Source organism: Cephus cinctus, unplaced genomic scaffold (assembly GCF_000341935.2).
Source record: "Cephus cinctus unplaced genomic scaffold, Ccin1 Ccin1_scaffold0246, whole genome shotgun sequence".
Classification (NCBI taxonomy): Eukaryota; Metazoa; Arthropoda; class Insecta; order Hymenoptera; family Cephidae; genus Cephus; species Cephus cinctus.
In genome coordinates, this window is record NW_014332961.1 from 338,050 (window position 1) to 354,161 (window position 16,112).

The following is a 16,112-nucleotide window of genomic DNA, read 5'->3' on the forward strand; positions in this document are numbered from 1 at the left end:
AGAATCAAGTGGGTACTACTTTATTCCACTTCTTCCTTATATTTTCTGTTCCCTAGCTTAGCTCAGGGTTTTATTGCACTCAGAAACATCTTTCTACTTTCACGAGAATGGGTTCGTACCATCGTACAACATCCTTGGCACTCCTGTTTGTTCCAGCTATTTCCGGTTCCTTGTACTCCGAACACTGATTTTCCCAATAAACATGACATACATATCCCCACCGATCACAGTCCAAATTAATTGACTGAGTTCATACTATAATGTCGCTTATACTATGTTATAGAGATTAAACAATTTTCCCTATAACCTTAAATACTTAAACTATCAGTAATCTGCTACGTCCAAAACACTTTTATCCTAAAAATACAAAAACGCATCCGCATCTCCTTTATAATTATTTACAACTATCCATAATTTTTCCTACACTCCAACGACTACATCAATTCTCTATCGCCACCACTCTCTACATATTAATTCACATTAAGGTATTCTTCTAAAACTCCACCTTCTTCATCGTTAGCATAAGTTTACTCTTTCGAATGGCCAGAACCTTGAGTTAGAGTAAGTCTAGTACTCAAAATGTAAGGATGGAACTGAAATGAAAGATACGTCTAAAAATAGTGGAGTCTGCTACTGATCCCATGAATTATTAATTCGCACGAAAAGTCTTAGCGTCTAAATATTCTTTAATGCGTTGGAATCTATGAAGATATAATCCTTTGCGACATAAAAATACGGATATCGAGACAGATTGCGACGACTGAAGTTGCACTATACCAACAGAACCAGCCTTACAGTTTAGGACCTTTAAAAGAATTCATACTTACCGTGAATTGTCTCAAGAAACGAAAAAAATTAAGAAACGTTATTTCCTTCATTTTGTCATTTAACCAATTGCATTTTTATCTACGAAGGAAAGAATTGTTGTACAATAAATATTTTCTTAAGACCGTGAATTCCATGTCACAGTGGCTCATAGGAAAGACTAAAAGTAAACGTGGCTGTACAATGAAGATGAAAGGAAAATTATACATATACATATGTACTGGCTAAGGCTTTTGACACAGTCAATCATGGAATATTATTAGCAAAATTAGAGAGATATGGTGTGAGAGGTACTACCACTGAATTATTTAAGAGTTACTTAACGAATAGGTTTCAAAAAGTGAAAATAAACGATAATTATAGTGATATATTAAATGTTAATACAGGTGTACCTCAAGGAACTATATTAGGTCCACTTTTGTTTATAATATATATTAATGATCTTCTTGAACAATTACCTGTCAACACCATATCCTCTTATGCAGATGACACTGTAATTATATGTACAGAGGCATCACGGGAAAAAGTAAGAGATAAGATGAATACATATTTAAATATTGTAAATAATTGGCTGAGCCTAAATGAATTATCGTTGAATGTAAAAAAACTGTATATATTACTTTTGGATCGTATAAAGATAGTGTACCAAGTGTTTTACACATACACATCAATGAGCAGGAAATACAGAGGGTCGAAAAATGCAAATATTTGGGATTATTAATAGATAGTAGATTAAAATGGAACGCACATATTGTCAATGTAATCAATAAATCTAAATATTTAATTTATCTTTTTTATAAGCTGTCATATTCCATGAATGCATTTTCACTTATGACAATGTACTACGCTTTCTTCCACAGTATAGCAACCTATGGAGTAGTTGCCTGGGGAGGAGCGTACGATAATGCTTTATCAGGTTTACAAAGAGCACAAAATAGACTAATAAAAATAGTTCGTATTAAAGATAATAAAATGAGGCTGCCTTTATCTATAAAACAAAGTTTTCTATTAGAATCAATTCTTCATAACTACAATGATCTATCAATCAAATTTAAAGAATCTAGCAAAATCACTAGAAATAAAAGCACTCTACCTATCATAAATAAAACTTTAGCTTTGAATAGTTCCAGAATTATAGCAATTAAACTGTTTAATAGCTTAGATACAAAGTTAAAAGAAGCGAGTAAAAACAAAGACTTTATTAAGAGGCAATTAAAAATATGGATAAGCAAAAATACGCAAAAATTGTTAAACCTCCATTTAATAGCATTAAATGACTTAATCAAATAGGAGGATCTTTGTATAAAACTTATTTGTAAGTGTTATTTCTAGTTTTAAGTTTTTAATTTTAATCTTTAGTTCTATAAGTTAAACTAGGTCTGGGCACAGGTTTTTGTATAAACCTCTTGCAGATTTTTATGTAATGAAATCCCATTTCATAAAATGTATTCCAATACACCTAGTTCAATAAACATAGTAATAATAATATGAACATAAACATCCGTTCTTCTTTTACAACAGTCGAAAATATGTTTTCCACAGATGATATAGTGAATAATAATAAAGTTAACTCGTGTACAGAAGATAATACGTCAGATAAAATCATTACCTAAAAAATATTTCAATATTATTAAATTTTAGAAATCATTGTTCCTTATTTTCCCTTAACAATAATTCAACAGATCGACTACGTTAAGTACTATGAGAATTACGATTTCTTAAATACTAAATAAAAACCATATTTTAATAGAATTTTGATATATTGATAGTTCATCACGGATACGAACAAATATATTACCAAGGATCGATACAATTACTTGAGAGGTAAGCCATTACCAACAGTCGTAACCTTCTAGAAGGATAAGATTATTATAGGACTGCATTCTCGCATGATAACATACTATTCTTTATTCTTTTTAATGCTCATAAAACTTGTGACTCAGTAGGTCCTAACACGATTACAGTATGCAACGTGATGGAACTATTTCTGACGTTGGTAAATACATATTTCCTACTGGAATAGGTACCAACCGGACACGGAGAAACTGTGCACCAATAAATATAGCATCCGTATAACTGTGCACATAATATTTTCAACAATTAGTCTACACCTGATTATGCACCACACTATAGCGAACCTACCTTGATAATCTAATGCCATCTACAAATCACGAAGCGAAACTTGCGAATATATATTGTACATCTATAGTAAACTATACTTCAAGAGACTTAACAAATATTCGTTCCACTTCCACATCATAAAATTATCGCACATCATCTATGAGATGAAATAGTTTATAATACAATAGCCCAATCAATAATACACTCTGGGTAGAAGGGCCATCAATACGCCAATCCAAATCTAGACTAATTGTAATATTATAATCAACCTCATATCACCAACTAAGTGAAGCCTCATCACAAGCAGGACATCAGCCTGCATAAATTATCAAATCGCTAATCGCTGTACCAGATAAGCTCCCAATACACATTACGTTAAGGTAGTATTGTAAAATTGTTTTCATGAGATTCAATTTCATACTTTTATAGTTTTTTCTTTGAATTAATACTTATTAAACGAGCATATTTTGATCGAGTTTCACCGTCCCGATATTAGAAAAAAACAATGTCAAGTTTGACGGTTTTATGTGCTAGACAGCGACAAATGTGCACTAATGCTTGAAAGCATTTGCTTGAAAGCACCCTATAACTCGCTTGATTAGCATTGAAATAATTTAAAACATGTGGTTCTTGTCACATATTTTTAACGATTAGGTTAATACAAAGTAATTATAATAAAAACAACGATTTTGGAATGAAAATTTTATTAAATATTTCTCAATATTGGATCCGCCGACACAACAGCCTTTTGCTTTCATAACTGCGGCGCACAGTTTTAGTAAATTTTGATAAATAATCTTCCATTTCTGATGTTTTGATAAATAATTTTGAATTTCTTTCCATTCATTCTTTAGGATATCCCATAGGTGGTGTGCGGAAGTTGGGCATTCTTTCTGACCTCTGTGTATAATTTATCTCACAGCAACTTGATAGGGTTGAGATCGGGAGACTCAGATGGCCAAGTCATTACATGTAGCACATTTTTCTGCTCTAAGTCTATTAAATACTTCCTGCGTAACTTAAAGGAATTTTTAAGATCACTGTCCTGTTAAAAAATAAACTTCCTTCCGATAGAACGTCGATCAAAGCTTGTTAAATTGTCCTTGAGGATTTTCTTATAGCCTTCCTTATTCAATATCCCCTCTATTTTTATCAAGTCTCCCATTGCACTACCTCCGAAATAGCCAGAAACTATTACTGAACCTCCTCCAGACTTAACAGTAGGCACTGCACAGTGATTTAGCCTCCGTTCTTCAGCTGTCCTCCTAAGAAACATTCTTTACTTTGATCCAAAAGCCTCAAATTTCAACTCATCACTCCACAAAAACCTTTCTTCACTCTTTGTGTGTCCAATTTTTGTATCCTTAAGCCCAGCGCAATCTCTTTATTCTATTTTGGCTCCGAAGAAGAGGTCTTTTTACTGCTACCCGTCTAAAGAGACCCGCTTCATTTAGTCTTTTTTTCACAGTGGAAGTACTTACGGGTATTTTCCTGGATCTTGTGAAATTATCTTGAGAAATGGTTGTCTTTGGTGAACGTCCTGAGCGTTTGCTATTCGCTAAACTGTTATTCATTGTATATTTTTTGATGTTGTAGTCCACTGTTCGCCGCGATAACTTTAATTAAGCGGCGATTTGTTGATTATTTTTTGCTTCCTCATAGAGGAAGCTATGTTTTCATGACAAATTTTTTTTTCGAGATTTTCATGTTAGAATACTTAACATGGTCTAAAACGTCAAGAAAAGTAGTTTAGAAAAAATGTCCGTATTTATGTATGTATGTATGTGTGTGTGTGTGTGTGTGTGTTTGCAGGGCTTCGAAAATTCAATTGCCTCTTACTCAGTAACCGTTAGAACGATCGAACTGAAATTTGGCACGCAAGTAAAGTAGATATCCCTTTTTAAATGTTGCGATTCTTAATGTAATATATGCAGTTATTCAGATTTTATGTCATTTAAAATTTTTTGAAAAAAGGGCGTAGTCGCTCTAGCTTTCGTAAAGGTTCGACGATTTAGCTAAGTAGTTCTTCATAACTGAAGATACGTTCAATGTTGTTTGGTATTGAATTTCGACAAGATCGCTAAAGCGATTCAGATTTTACGTGGTTTTGAAATTTTCAAAAAATTATCGTTATTGTTTTTTTTACCTCATTTTTAATTTTTTATTCCTGTAAGTACCAAAGTTCAATTGTAAATAATTTGCGAAAATAAATCAAAGAACTTTCTCATAGTGGAGGCTTTGTGAACGAAGGAAAAGAATCAAGAAGCAAAGTGTAAGATTCTACTTTGCACCCTTGTTTTTAATTTACGAAGACAAATCATCATTGAATGTGTCTCAAGTGATAACTACTTACTTTTTCCTATCCTGAGTAAATGTTATAAAGAAACACAATCACTGACCGATGCCCGTGCACTACTAAACGCACGCTCTCTCAATAATTAGAACCAAGCAGTAGATTGGTTTTTGTATTGTATTCTAATTATAAGATTCAATCGAAAATATTCGCTTCGACCATTAAGGGGTACGCAGAACCGTCTCCAGTTCCACTGTATAATTCCAGGGATGTGACAGAATGTAAACGAAGTATTCCTAAATAGTATCTATACATCAATACTGACTACGTTTTGGGTTATACTTATCTAATAAGAGTATTTGTCTAATGTAAAATTAAGTTAGATAAATTTATAGCGATTTATTTGAGTGGGCAAATACTTTTAAGTGATGGTGTACGTCGAACCGTACCATGAGATCTGTTTCATTTTGTGTATGGAAGCCGCTCGTCAGATTTTAATAAAACAGAAATACGTTATAAAATAAGATAAAAAGAATTTAAATTTGAACTTGAATTTTTTTTTTTAAATTTGGCCGGCCCGATTAAAACCTACAATTATTTAAAATACAAGATGCCTTAGAATTTCTTAGCGTAAATGAATACAGTGTGAATAAAGCGGCAACAGCGCTTTTCCCCTAATCATATGACAAGAACCTGTGTAAAGTTAGCCCCGCTTTCTTAAAAAATTAAAAATGCTATGGTTTTTCCAGTATGGTTGTTCGACATTCATTCCAAATTGTTCCAAAGTTGTACTACAAAAACTTATTCCGAGGCAGTAATAATTGAAAAAAAGTGAAATAAGCTACAATCCCCTTTTTGTCGTGAATCGTATTCTTTTAAATTGTTCCAAGTTGTTCTAGTATTTAATCATTCACCTAAAAAAAAACAGAAAAAGGTTCATTGAAAGTTTAGCTATTCAGGAGTAAACTACCCTTCCGTTTTCTGTTGTGAGTTTTGAACATCGTCCTAAAGTTTTGTTGAGATATTTGATAATTTCAATTGTACTCGTTCAGTAAATAATTTTTTCAATGCCCGAGGAATCTTTACAGATGCCAGCTGCTGCAATATTTTTACACTTTTTGCACTGACAGCAGTTTAAGTTTTTAGCAAAAACGTCAAGTTCAACAATACGATAACCAGGACAAACATTACTGATATAGCATTGATGCAAATGGCGTTCTATAAATTGAAAATTTACATCTTTTTCTCCAGCCACATCTGCGACACATTTCAGATTTTTATTTAACACTTTTTTTCAATAAATCTCCCTTTGAACCGCAACTGATCAGACATGGTTATGAGAGGTTATAGCAATGTTTTCGATCAGTTTCGGTACTGAAAAGTCGACGTGCAACTTTTCCATCATCTCCACTTTGTATGGTGAAATCAATCTGTGCCTATACATAGGTATATGGGATGCTTGTGTGAGTACGAACTGACCGTCACAAAAGTACGAGTTCGAAAGATTTTTTTAAAACTGATTAACTTAGAATCAAGTCAACTAAGACATTTGACATTTTTATATATTACTTACTAATCATTAATGCATTCATTCAATCATGTTACATCCGTGTATACTATCGTTATCATACGATGCTTTCCTTTTTGACTGGCATAAACTTTTGAACTTTACTGTCACGAGACAACTACCTTTAACGGTCATACTCCAGTAGAGTTTGCATGAGGATCACACGTTACATTCGGGTCACTGTGACTCTCGGATGACCATTAAGGATCAATGGGATTCTGGACCTCTCATGTCTGTGCGAGTAAAATCTCAATGAAAATCAATTATAATAGGTTTTTGAAAGAAACTTCTCTCAAAGCAGAGTTAGACGCAGATTCTGCAAGATTGATAATCATGTTGGCACCATTTTCGCAATTATAAACCCAAAACTGAAAGAGTAATACGACCCGAAATTTTTCGGATTTTTCAAATTCATATCGAAAATTTCAGGCCGGGGTGCCGCTAAGTGAGAAATGGTAGTTGGGACCTCAGCCTCTAAACAAACGCAGTCGGAAGCGTTCTCGAACTTTTAGATCAGATTGGAATTTCCCATTCATCTACACCGAAAGCAGTGCAGTTCTTTCTGATCACCCGATGTAGAGGTCCAGATGCAAGTCGACCTGGCACTTCATCCATAGAGGGCCGGAAGTCAATACATTGTCTCTAAATTGGCTCAATATTTTCATGTAACTTATCCACTAATTATGTCTATAACTTTCTACCATAAAATCTACATGATCTTGTCAAAAAATATACTGGTTCTCTAAACGTTAAACTGTTTATCCGCCATGTTAGAACTTGGTTAGATTTCACCGTACGAGCAAAAGTTACTAGCTCTAACAAAGTGAAACAATTAATTAATTTAGCGTCTGTTTCTTTCTCGATTTTTCCTGAATTCCCCGAGAGTATGGGCAAATGTCAGGAACGGCAAAACCTGGAGAGCAGGCCCAGGGTAAAGGAAACATCCCACACAACACAGAACATCCGAACGACATCTCAATTATGCTGCAATGTCCTACAGACGTCCGGTTCAAAAATGCTATGCTATAGAACCTTACACGCATATAATCGTCAATAGGTTGTTTGCTTTATTTTATTTTCTACGTTTTTTGAAAAGTTCATACATTCATTAAATTTGTTTTAATCTGAGAAATGCTCATAGGACGACTTCTCGCGGGTTAAACCAACCAGTGAGTGTGGTCATGAAGCAAATTGTCATATGGATGTTAGAAATGCATTCTATGAATGACAAGCAGGGTCTCCAAAAGACGGACATAAATATATCCGTGGGTGGGACAAACATACTTCAGAATGATGTCTGCAGGATGTCATTTGTGAATTTACGGATGCGTATCGTATGTCAGTAGTGGCGATTGACAACGTCTGTATGACATATTTCTAACATCTCAGTATTGTGTGGGGAGATACCCTTCTAACATTTCACTTCTAGTAAGTTCAGTGTGGTTCGAGAGGACAAAAACTAGAAAAGTTTGAAGACGCATTGCTAATATAATTAAAAAGACAAAAATAAATGTTCCCTTTGAAGTGTTGGATTCACTGTGGTGCGCCCAGCTCGCAGTTGTTACGTCCTGGTGCTGGTTACCCTGAAGTCTTTCGCTGATTGGACATTCGAGACTGTGAGTTTTGTTAAAGATTCGCCGCAATACTAGCTATATAAATAGCGCAATGGGACCGGGAAGTTTGAAATAAAATGAACACGGGAATTTTAAGAAAATTAATTAGTACACAAAAGAAGTTACTTACTACTGTTTATATTATCCCCCAAAAAACACTTACGTGTAAAAAACTGCGCCAAGTACAGGATTGCTGTGAATTCCTCTAACAAAAAGTATTGATATCATATTATTGAGGCCAAGTACATAAGTCACTACATGTTTTCCTATTATATGATCTAGCACTGGCCCATCATTTTAATTATATTTTCAATATTTCCTATAACGTTTTCGCTACACTTTTATGTTACTGCTGCTTCCCATATTTAATTATGATTTAATGGTGATTTAATAATTAATAAAACTGTAGGTGATTCCTTATCGAGTACTACTTGGCATGTCCGTGCCAGGAATTCCAAAGTACTTACTTTGCACGTGCTCATAGTATTCTAATGCTGTATATTTGTTATTAAGCTTTTACCGTGATTATTTTCGACGAGTTATTGTTAATATGCTTTCTATAGAAAATTGGTACTGCTTTTGTACCAAATTTATATCAAGAAATGAACGGACCCGCCAAGTAGTACTCGATAAGGAATCACCTAAAGCTTTATTAATTATTAAATCACCATTAAATCGTAATTAAACACGGGAAGCAGTAGTAACATAGAAGAGTAGCGAAAACGTTATAGGAAATATTGAAAACATAATTAAAATGATGGGCCAGTACTAGATCATATAATAGGAAGTTAGCAGCTCTAGCTTTTGGCTGTGGTGAACGAACTAGTATGCGAACATCACACTACCGGGCAGGTGCTGTCCTCTCAACGGTAAAATCTGTAAGCTACGACCGTTTCAAGGACAAAAGCATGTATTACCGACAGGTGGTAATAAGCATTCTGCATAACGAATTGTCTATCGATATATATAACTATTTTACCAATTGAATCTTAAAATGTGGTACTGATTTGTGTTCAAATACTCTTTGCATAGAAATAAAATGAAACATGCATAATTTATATCGTATAATAGCCCACAACCTTTTCTATAATTCTTTGCGCATGTTTGCTTCAATGAAGTTTCATAGTGTAAGTGGATGCCAAAGAATCGACGCTTGGCATTCTCGTTTATTTATTTTATTTATAACAGCCTGTAATTCGTTCAATAGAATATCTATAATTACATCCTAAGCGTGTCACTTGTACAGTAAATACGCTCATAATTAATTCCTACGCAATAAACAATGAGCACAAGGTGGCCACGTGTCTACAACAGATATGCCCATATTTCTGCAAGAATTTTATTCAATTAAACCAATATGCGATTTCATAAATTTAGAGCATTTTCGCGAAGTTACAGGCCACCTCAAACTCGTCACAATCGCTCAAGGCATTAAGACGCGCGGCGTCTTCAACTGGCTTGATAATTTATAAAAATATGGAATTTAATAGCATTTTAGAGAACGTCTTGTTAGACGGCCAAACGAAATATAATAATCGCGAGTTTTACCAATACGCAGGACCTCGTTAGCGACCTAGAAATAGATCTTACAATCGGCTGACTTGTTCTTCATTTTTGTACTAAACAGAGGGAGTAATAGTCAGCGAGATTTGCAGCGAAATTTCACGCTAACGTTAGCTGAGCAATTCAAAATACAATCCTATACTCATAGTACAATTGAATAGGAGATCCTTCGCCTAATTGATCCTTAAATATATCAATTAGTTAGTTGTCGAATTTAAAATCGCTAAGTTCCTCTGGTAATTAACAATTTCACAAGTTGGCAGGAAGTATTAACTGACAACGACAAAGGAAAATATAATACGTATGTATATGCGTACAGACCAGCTGCATGCTTTTGTCTATCCTGCCAACAGTAAAATTCTAAGACCGGACTCTTAACTTTCTGGATAGAAAATAGTTTCACGCCAGGATTCCAGTAAATTCGTACGACATATGAGGTAAAATCGTGATTAGCAGCCTAGAGGCTATAATAAGGTTACTCTAATAATACAGAGCTGACTGATGGGCCCTCATAACTTTTATTATCCCTTTTATTTTGCTAGCCAGCTCTGTTCTATATGCTATTCAGTAATGATATACTACAATATAATGATACTAATTAAATGGAGGTATCAAGTACAATTGTAATTTCATTTCCTAATATTCTCCTTAGTTACTTCTTATATGAAGACGCATAGCATTGGCAATGGGCAGCAGATATTTCAACTATCGCGTTCTTGTTTTTTTCATCATCTCTCCTCTCTTATCCGATATGCATCTAGAACGAATTGCAATTTTAACACGACTACACTAGCTCTGTGATGCTAGCTATTTGGGATATGTTTAATATTGCCATAACACTAACAAAGTACCTCGCTATTAAGTCTAAGGATCACCTTTTAGTTTACGACTCAGTGTTAGTTGTTAACTACTCGGGTAAGTTCTGCTAGTCAATGTTTGACAGACTATTCGTTTCATAAGACGAAAATATGTTTTAATGCGTTTTTCTCTTTTCTTCGACTTTTCGTTCCCTTTAAGGAATTCCAAAAATTCTCATGGCACTCCTGCTAATCGCACTTTTTTGCTTAAAATAATTAAAGTTAATTTAGTTGTTTCTTTTCTTATTCGTACTCGCTGCTTGCGCAGTAAGAGGAATTTTAATTCTATTATAGATTAGAGTTCCCTTGCGAAAATTATCGCACAATAGACTTTTAATTATAAATGTGGCCATTTAGATAATTGAACTCTCTTCTCGAAACACTGGATTTAGTATAAACTTAATCCGTAGTAACTAGAACACTAACGTCGTCGTCCTCAACTCGTACGGTCGTGTATAATTTACCAAAGGCGCGACACTTCTTGATCCTTGCTTGTTGCTTTCTTGCAGCAGATAACCAACCACTACTACTTGATGATGTTCCCGGTCGTCGCTTGCTGGTTGCCGCTAAATGTTCATGGGATCTGTTGGGTGAATGGTGCAACTTTATCGCAGGAATTCTTCTTCTTACTGGATTCCAATAAGAGGCGCTGCTATCTCGAGAACTTTCAAAGCTTGTCGATGCCCTCAGGATGTCTGAGCTTGTAGAACTTAATACAGGATCACATGTCATCTCAAAAGACACTGGTTTCCGATCACTTTTACGCGTACTCGTCGGTGATATTAAGGGAAATGTAGGAGAGCGTTTGTTACATGTGGTCCAGTTTACATTAAGAAATTGAGATCCCGACATTTTTAATTTTCTGGACCAGCCCGATTGTTTTTCATAGTATTTCTTTTCCCATTCAGGCGAGAGAGCGCCGTGGTGTGCCAGGGCGCGCGTTCTCACGTCTGTGATTGAGTCCGTTGGATCCTGCTCGAAGGAGGAATTAGTCGAACAATTTGCGTAAGTCATTTTCGACGTTGAATTGTTTCCTGGGGCTGAAGGTGATTTCGATAGTATCCTATACTTAGAGAAAGTCCCCGTTATTCCCAAAGCTGATCTTGAAGTTTCGGCAACATTTTTACACTGATCCGTAGAATTTTTCATTAATCCATGCTGCTTAGTAAATGAGTCGATCCACTCTGAAGTTGGAGTTTGCGTGCTTGGACCTTCTGATGTCCATTCCAATGTAGCTGATCGGGAGAACAATGGTTTGCTGGATGAGTTTAACTTGGATACTGACCTACTGGTATTATTGAATGAGTAGTTCTTCGGTTTTGGCGAGACATTTGTTCTAGAAGTATGCACACCTCGGTACATTGTGTTCGGCATACCCTGCAGAGGAACAAGTGAATTTTCCTTACAGTAGTAATGTTTCACTATGCCGTCTCCATGAGACGAGGAGCTGCGAATCCTTGTAGCAGTCATAGAAGCATTTCTCCACTTGTAGTGCATTCCAAATGGATCTGAATTTCCCAAATCGACAGCTGATTGTCTCACAAACGGTTTCTTCTCCGTTTCCTGACTACTTCCTTGACACACAGCCCAGTTGTCAGTCTTTGGAGATTCAAGTGGTCCACCAAACTTTATACCAGCTCCATTACCTCCAGCAAGATCAAAATTCGCTAGAGACTTCTCACACAGCGCAGAATCTTTCTCCAAATGTAGAGTGCCAATTTCGAAGGTCCAGTCAGGTGCGTCGTCGGTCGAGGAGGACGTCGATGACGATGGTATCAGAGAGAGTTCAGAGGGCCGTGCTAGCCGTGGCAGATAGTACGCCGGGCCCCGAGGCGGGACGCCCGACGTACGGCTACAGCTACGTAGAGGCCGCGAGACTAATAGACGTGGATTCAGTGACGGCAGCCTGGGGTTTCACGTCGAGAGAGTCATATAGAGGGAATTCACAGCAAAGAACGAATTTTAGGAACCAGGGCACCTCGACATATATGGACGGCGGTATAGGGATCAATGGTGATGTCGATTGCTTGTAGTAGCGGTAGTCCGCATTGCTGGAAGAAGAAAAATTATACAGAACTGCGACAGAACCAGAAGCAGAAATAGTGCCAAGATATGAGAAATCCTTGATGGTTGCCAAAAATTCTTTTAAAAGATATAAGGAATACTTACTCTCTGTAGCGCTCATCCGAAGACTTCTCCAAGAGTGGCATTCCCGATAGAAAGAGTATAATGATGGTCGTAAAGATTGGTGAGGCAATAGCAACCCACTCGGCTCCCTCGATCACGTTCAATGAAATCACAAATATTCCCCACCAGACTACTATCTCGCCGAAATAGTTAGGATGTCTCGATAACCTCCAGAGTCCTAATACAAGTTTACAAAGTATTGATTCTTAGTAAGAATCTGTTATATTAAAAAATACTCACCGTCGTTGCACCATTTGCCGTCATTAACGGGATCCTGCCTAAAGGAGAACTTCTGCAAATCTGCATAAGTTTCAGCGAGTAATCCAATAACGAACAGACCTGTTCCCGCGCTGTCCAAGGTCGTCATAGTTCTCGGTGCTGGTGGGATCTTGTGACGAGGTGAATTAATAAAAATTACCGGTAAACTGACGACATATACCCACACGGCCTGAAGAATCAAAATAAATAATCAGCCAACTGAAATCCAGACGTTCTTCAACGAGCAATCACGTGCAGTTGCTTTGAGAGTAAATAAATATCCAACCGTACGCTATCGGTATCAGCAAGAGAGAAGCCCCGCGACGAAAGAACTAGAGAGCACGAGTTTTTCATTCGTCCATAAAAATACAGACACTATATTTCATACGAACGTAAATGAATTTACATATTTAAACGAGAGCCACTTATTAAGAGAGCACCTTGGTAAAGTGAGGCGATTCACGCAAGCCAGTCATTCTGCTTGAAGCCATTAATATATGTAAGCACGAGAGGGAAAAAGTAAAATCTGAGCGATGGAACGATGAGACTGGAAAAAAAATAAAATTTAAAAAATGTAGGAAAAAAAATTTACCTGAAATGTCCAAAACACAGCAAAGCGTATCACATTGCTGCGCCTATCATCGAATCGTTTATCTCGGCCAATTTTGATAATACGGTACAGAAGATAACCAGAGAGCCGAGCACCCCAGAGGCATACGAAAACTGTGACCATCAACTGTCTGCTATCATAAGTCTGATAAAAAAATATCTAATCAGACAAGTGATTGATAAAATTTATGATGTAAGATTGTGGATAATGTCAAGAGCTTAATTAAAGATTTACACGGATTAAAATACCTTGCCGACTTGACCGAGGAAAAATGTAAGAAGAGCCAGAATAATAAAATTGGTTCCGCCCGCAAAATCGGTGAGCTTATCCATCTGGAAAGTAGCAGCGATCGTGAAGAATATTAATTGCATCCCTACTGTGACTATAGCACTGACAGCCAGATGATCGACATCCAATATATCCACAGCCATCTTTCCGATTTGATTCCTCTCACTTTCGTTAACGAACACTCACTGAAAAAATGGTAAATATAGAAAAGCGATACAAATATTTCAAGAATTCTCAATAAGCAACCGAATATAATTGAAGCTGCACAATAACTGAACAAAATACCAAAAATATATTCTCAAAACTCGATTAAATGATTCCCACGGCTGTGCTTTTAAAAAGAGCGATGATTGAATCCCCAAGCAAATAATCTATCAAATGTTTACACATGCATGATTAGGAGGAAGAAAAGGGCATCGATAACTTTGAAGCTAATGAGAAACTTATTAATAAACATAAGACAGTCATTACCTCTCTATAGGATAACTCCATGCTTCTAGCCGTATTTTAAAAAAAATAGACGACTCTGATTAGGTCACAGGAAACACGAAGTCACATGCCGGGGCGACATTCGAACTTGTGCACATTAAAAATAGGGTCTCTTTTCATCCCTCCGAAACACTCTTTGTCACTCTCGTATCTAGAGACCTCGTCTTGGATCTTCTCTCGTTGAGCACTACGCAACCACGCAGCAACGACGGCGAATCCGCAGCCTCCGGGAGGATCAATACGAGTACGGGTGTTTCTCCCGGCACGAGAGGAGAGAATAGAGCGGAATCGGCGTGCGTTCTAGTGAGACACTGTTAACGAACTGAGTCCTACTGAGAGCCTACAGTAACCCAGCACTGCAGTCTGCATTGCCAAGGTGTTTGCAGAGGGTGGGTCGAACAGCCGTTTAGCCAATCAAAAGAGATACTTTCTTCTCTGCCCTTGGTAGGATAAGAGCTGACTGACACAGTGCACTGAAAAATACGAAATTCTAATATATAGCATAACTCAAAGATATCTTCAAGTTAACAGTACTAGATATGCCACATTAAGATTATTTAAGATTTATTGGATGATATGAATAAAGGCAATTGTCTTAGGCTACCTTGGCTATTTAAAAAGAGTATGATGAAGTACGTAGGAATGGTAGAGAATTCTTGTGTGAGTTTTCCAAAGCAAGCAGGAAGAGATCAAGCAAATAAATACCAGGAAAATTGGAACTCGTTATTAGATATCAAGCAAAATATGGATAAGTACTGCTAATCCTTGAATACGGGGGGCTCAAAAGAAACGATTATTTGAAATTTAGTATTATCAGGCACATATAGCCAGGGCGGACGTGTACTAGATAAGAGGAAATAACTAAGGGAATATCGATTCCATGGCTTCGTGTCGAGTATAGTATGCATAGTCGTTTGGTATCTACGTATCGGGGCGTAGCAGCCAAGCAGGTACCTCGCTTTGATAATCAACCAATGAATTTACAGAGCGCACGCGAGCTCTAACCTTCATGACGCTCTTTCTTCATTATGTCCTTTCGGAACGTATGTTTATTCTAATTTAATAACAATACTAAACCATCTTTAATTATCAATCGTTTAATCAAGTGTGCAGAAATCCCTGACTCGTATTTCTCTACGATAATTCACTCTGTGAGTACACACCATCCGTGCAGCTCTATAGAAATCATGTTAGATAGTAGGCAGCTGCATAATTTGTAATTTCTCATCTGACTATTAATAATTCCTTGCGAATTCTCTCTTATTTTCTACAATTTTATCCATTGCTACTACAATCTTAAACTTTAATCTAAAGTGAAAAAATGCACGACCTTTTTACTGCTCTAAGTTTGGCATTAGCAATGAAAAAAAGTGGGCAGATAATCATGAAGGAAAAAGAAAAAAAACTCGTGCATATGTGTGTGTCTGTCGGGGGGGGGGGG

General features: G+C 36.4%; 1 protein-coding gene across 3 annotated transcripts in view; it reads right to left on the reverse strand.

The window, feature by feature from the left end:
- Positions 1 to 12,660: 12,660 nt before the first annotated feature.
- Positions 12,661 to 16,112, reverse strand: part of LOC107265909 — a 3,946-nt gene continuing 494 nt past the window's right edge. The window contains exons 1-7 of one of the 3 annotated variants that reach the window (XM_015735826.2): positions 15,276 to 15,497; positions 14,654 to 15,144; positions 14,143 to 14,367; positions 13,877 to 14,038; positions 13,267 to 13,474; positions 13,009 to 13,204; positions 12,661 to 12,890 (exon numbers count right to left, since the gene is read on the reverse strand). In XM_015735826.2, coding sequence (XP_015591312.1) covers positions 12,698 to 12,890; positions 13,009 to 13,204; positions 13,267 to 13,474; positions 13,877 to 14,038; positions 14,143 to 14,325 — 942 coding nt within the window. In that variant the 5' untranslated portion in view covers positions 14,326 to 14,367; positions 14,654 to 15,144; positions 15,276 to 15,497 and the 3' untranslated portion in view covers positions 12,661 to 12,697. Of the gene's footprint in view, positions 12,891 to 13,008; positions 13,205 to 13,266; positions 13,475 to 13,876; positions 14,039 to 14,142; positions 14,368 to 14,653; positions 15,145 to 15,275; positions 15,498 to 16,112 lie in introns of those variants that run through there. The other 2 variants (XM_015735825.2, XM_025083177.1) reach the window with 2 other exon arrangements.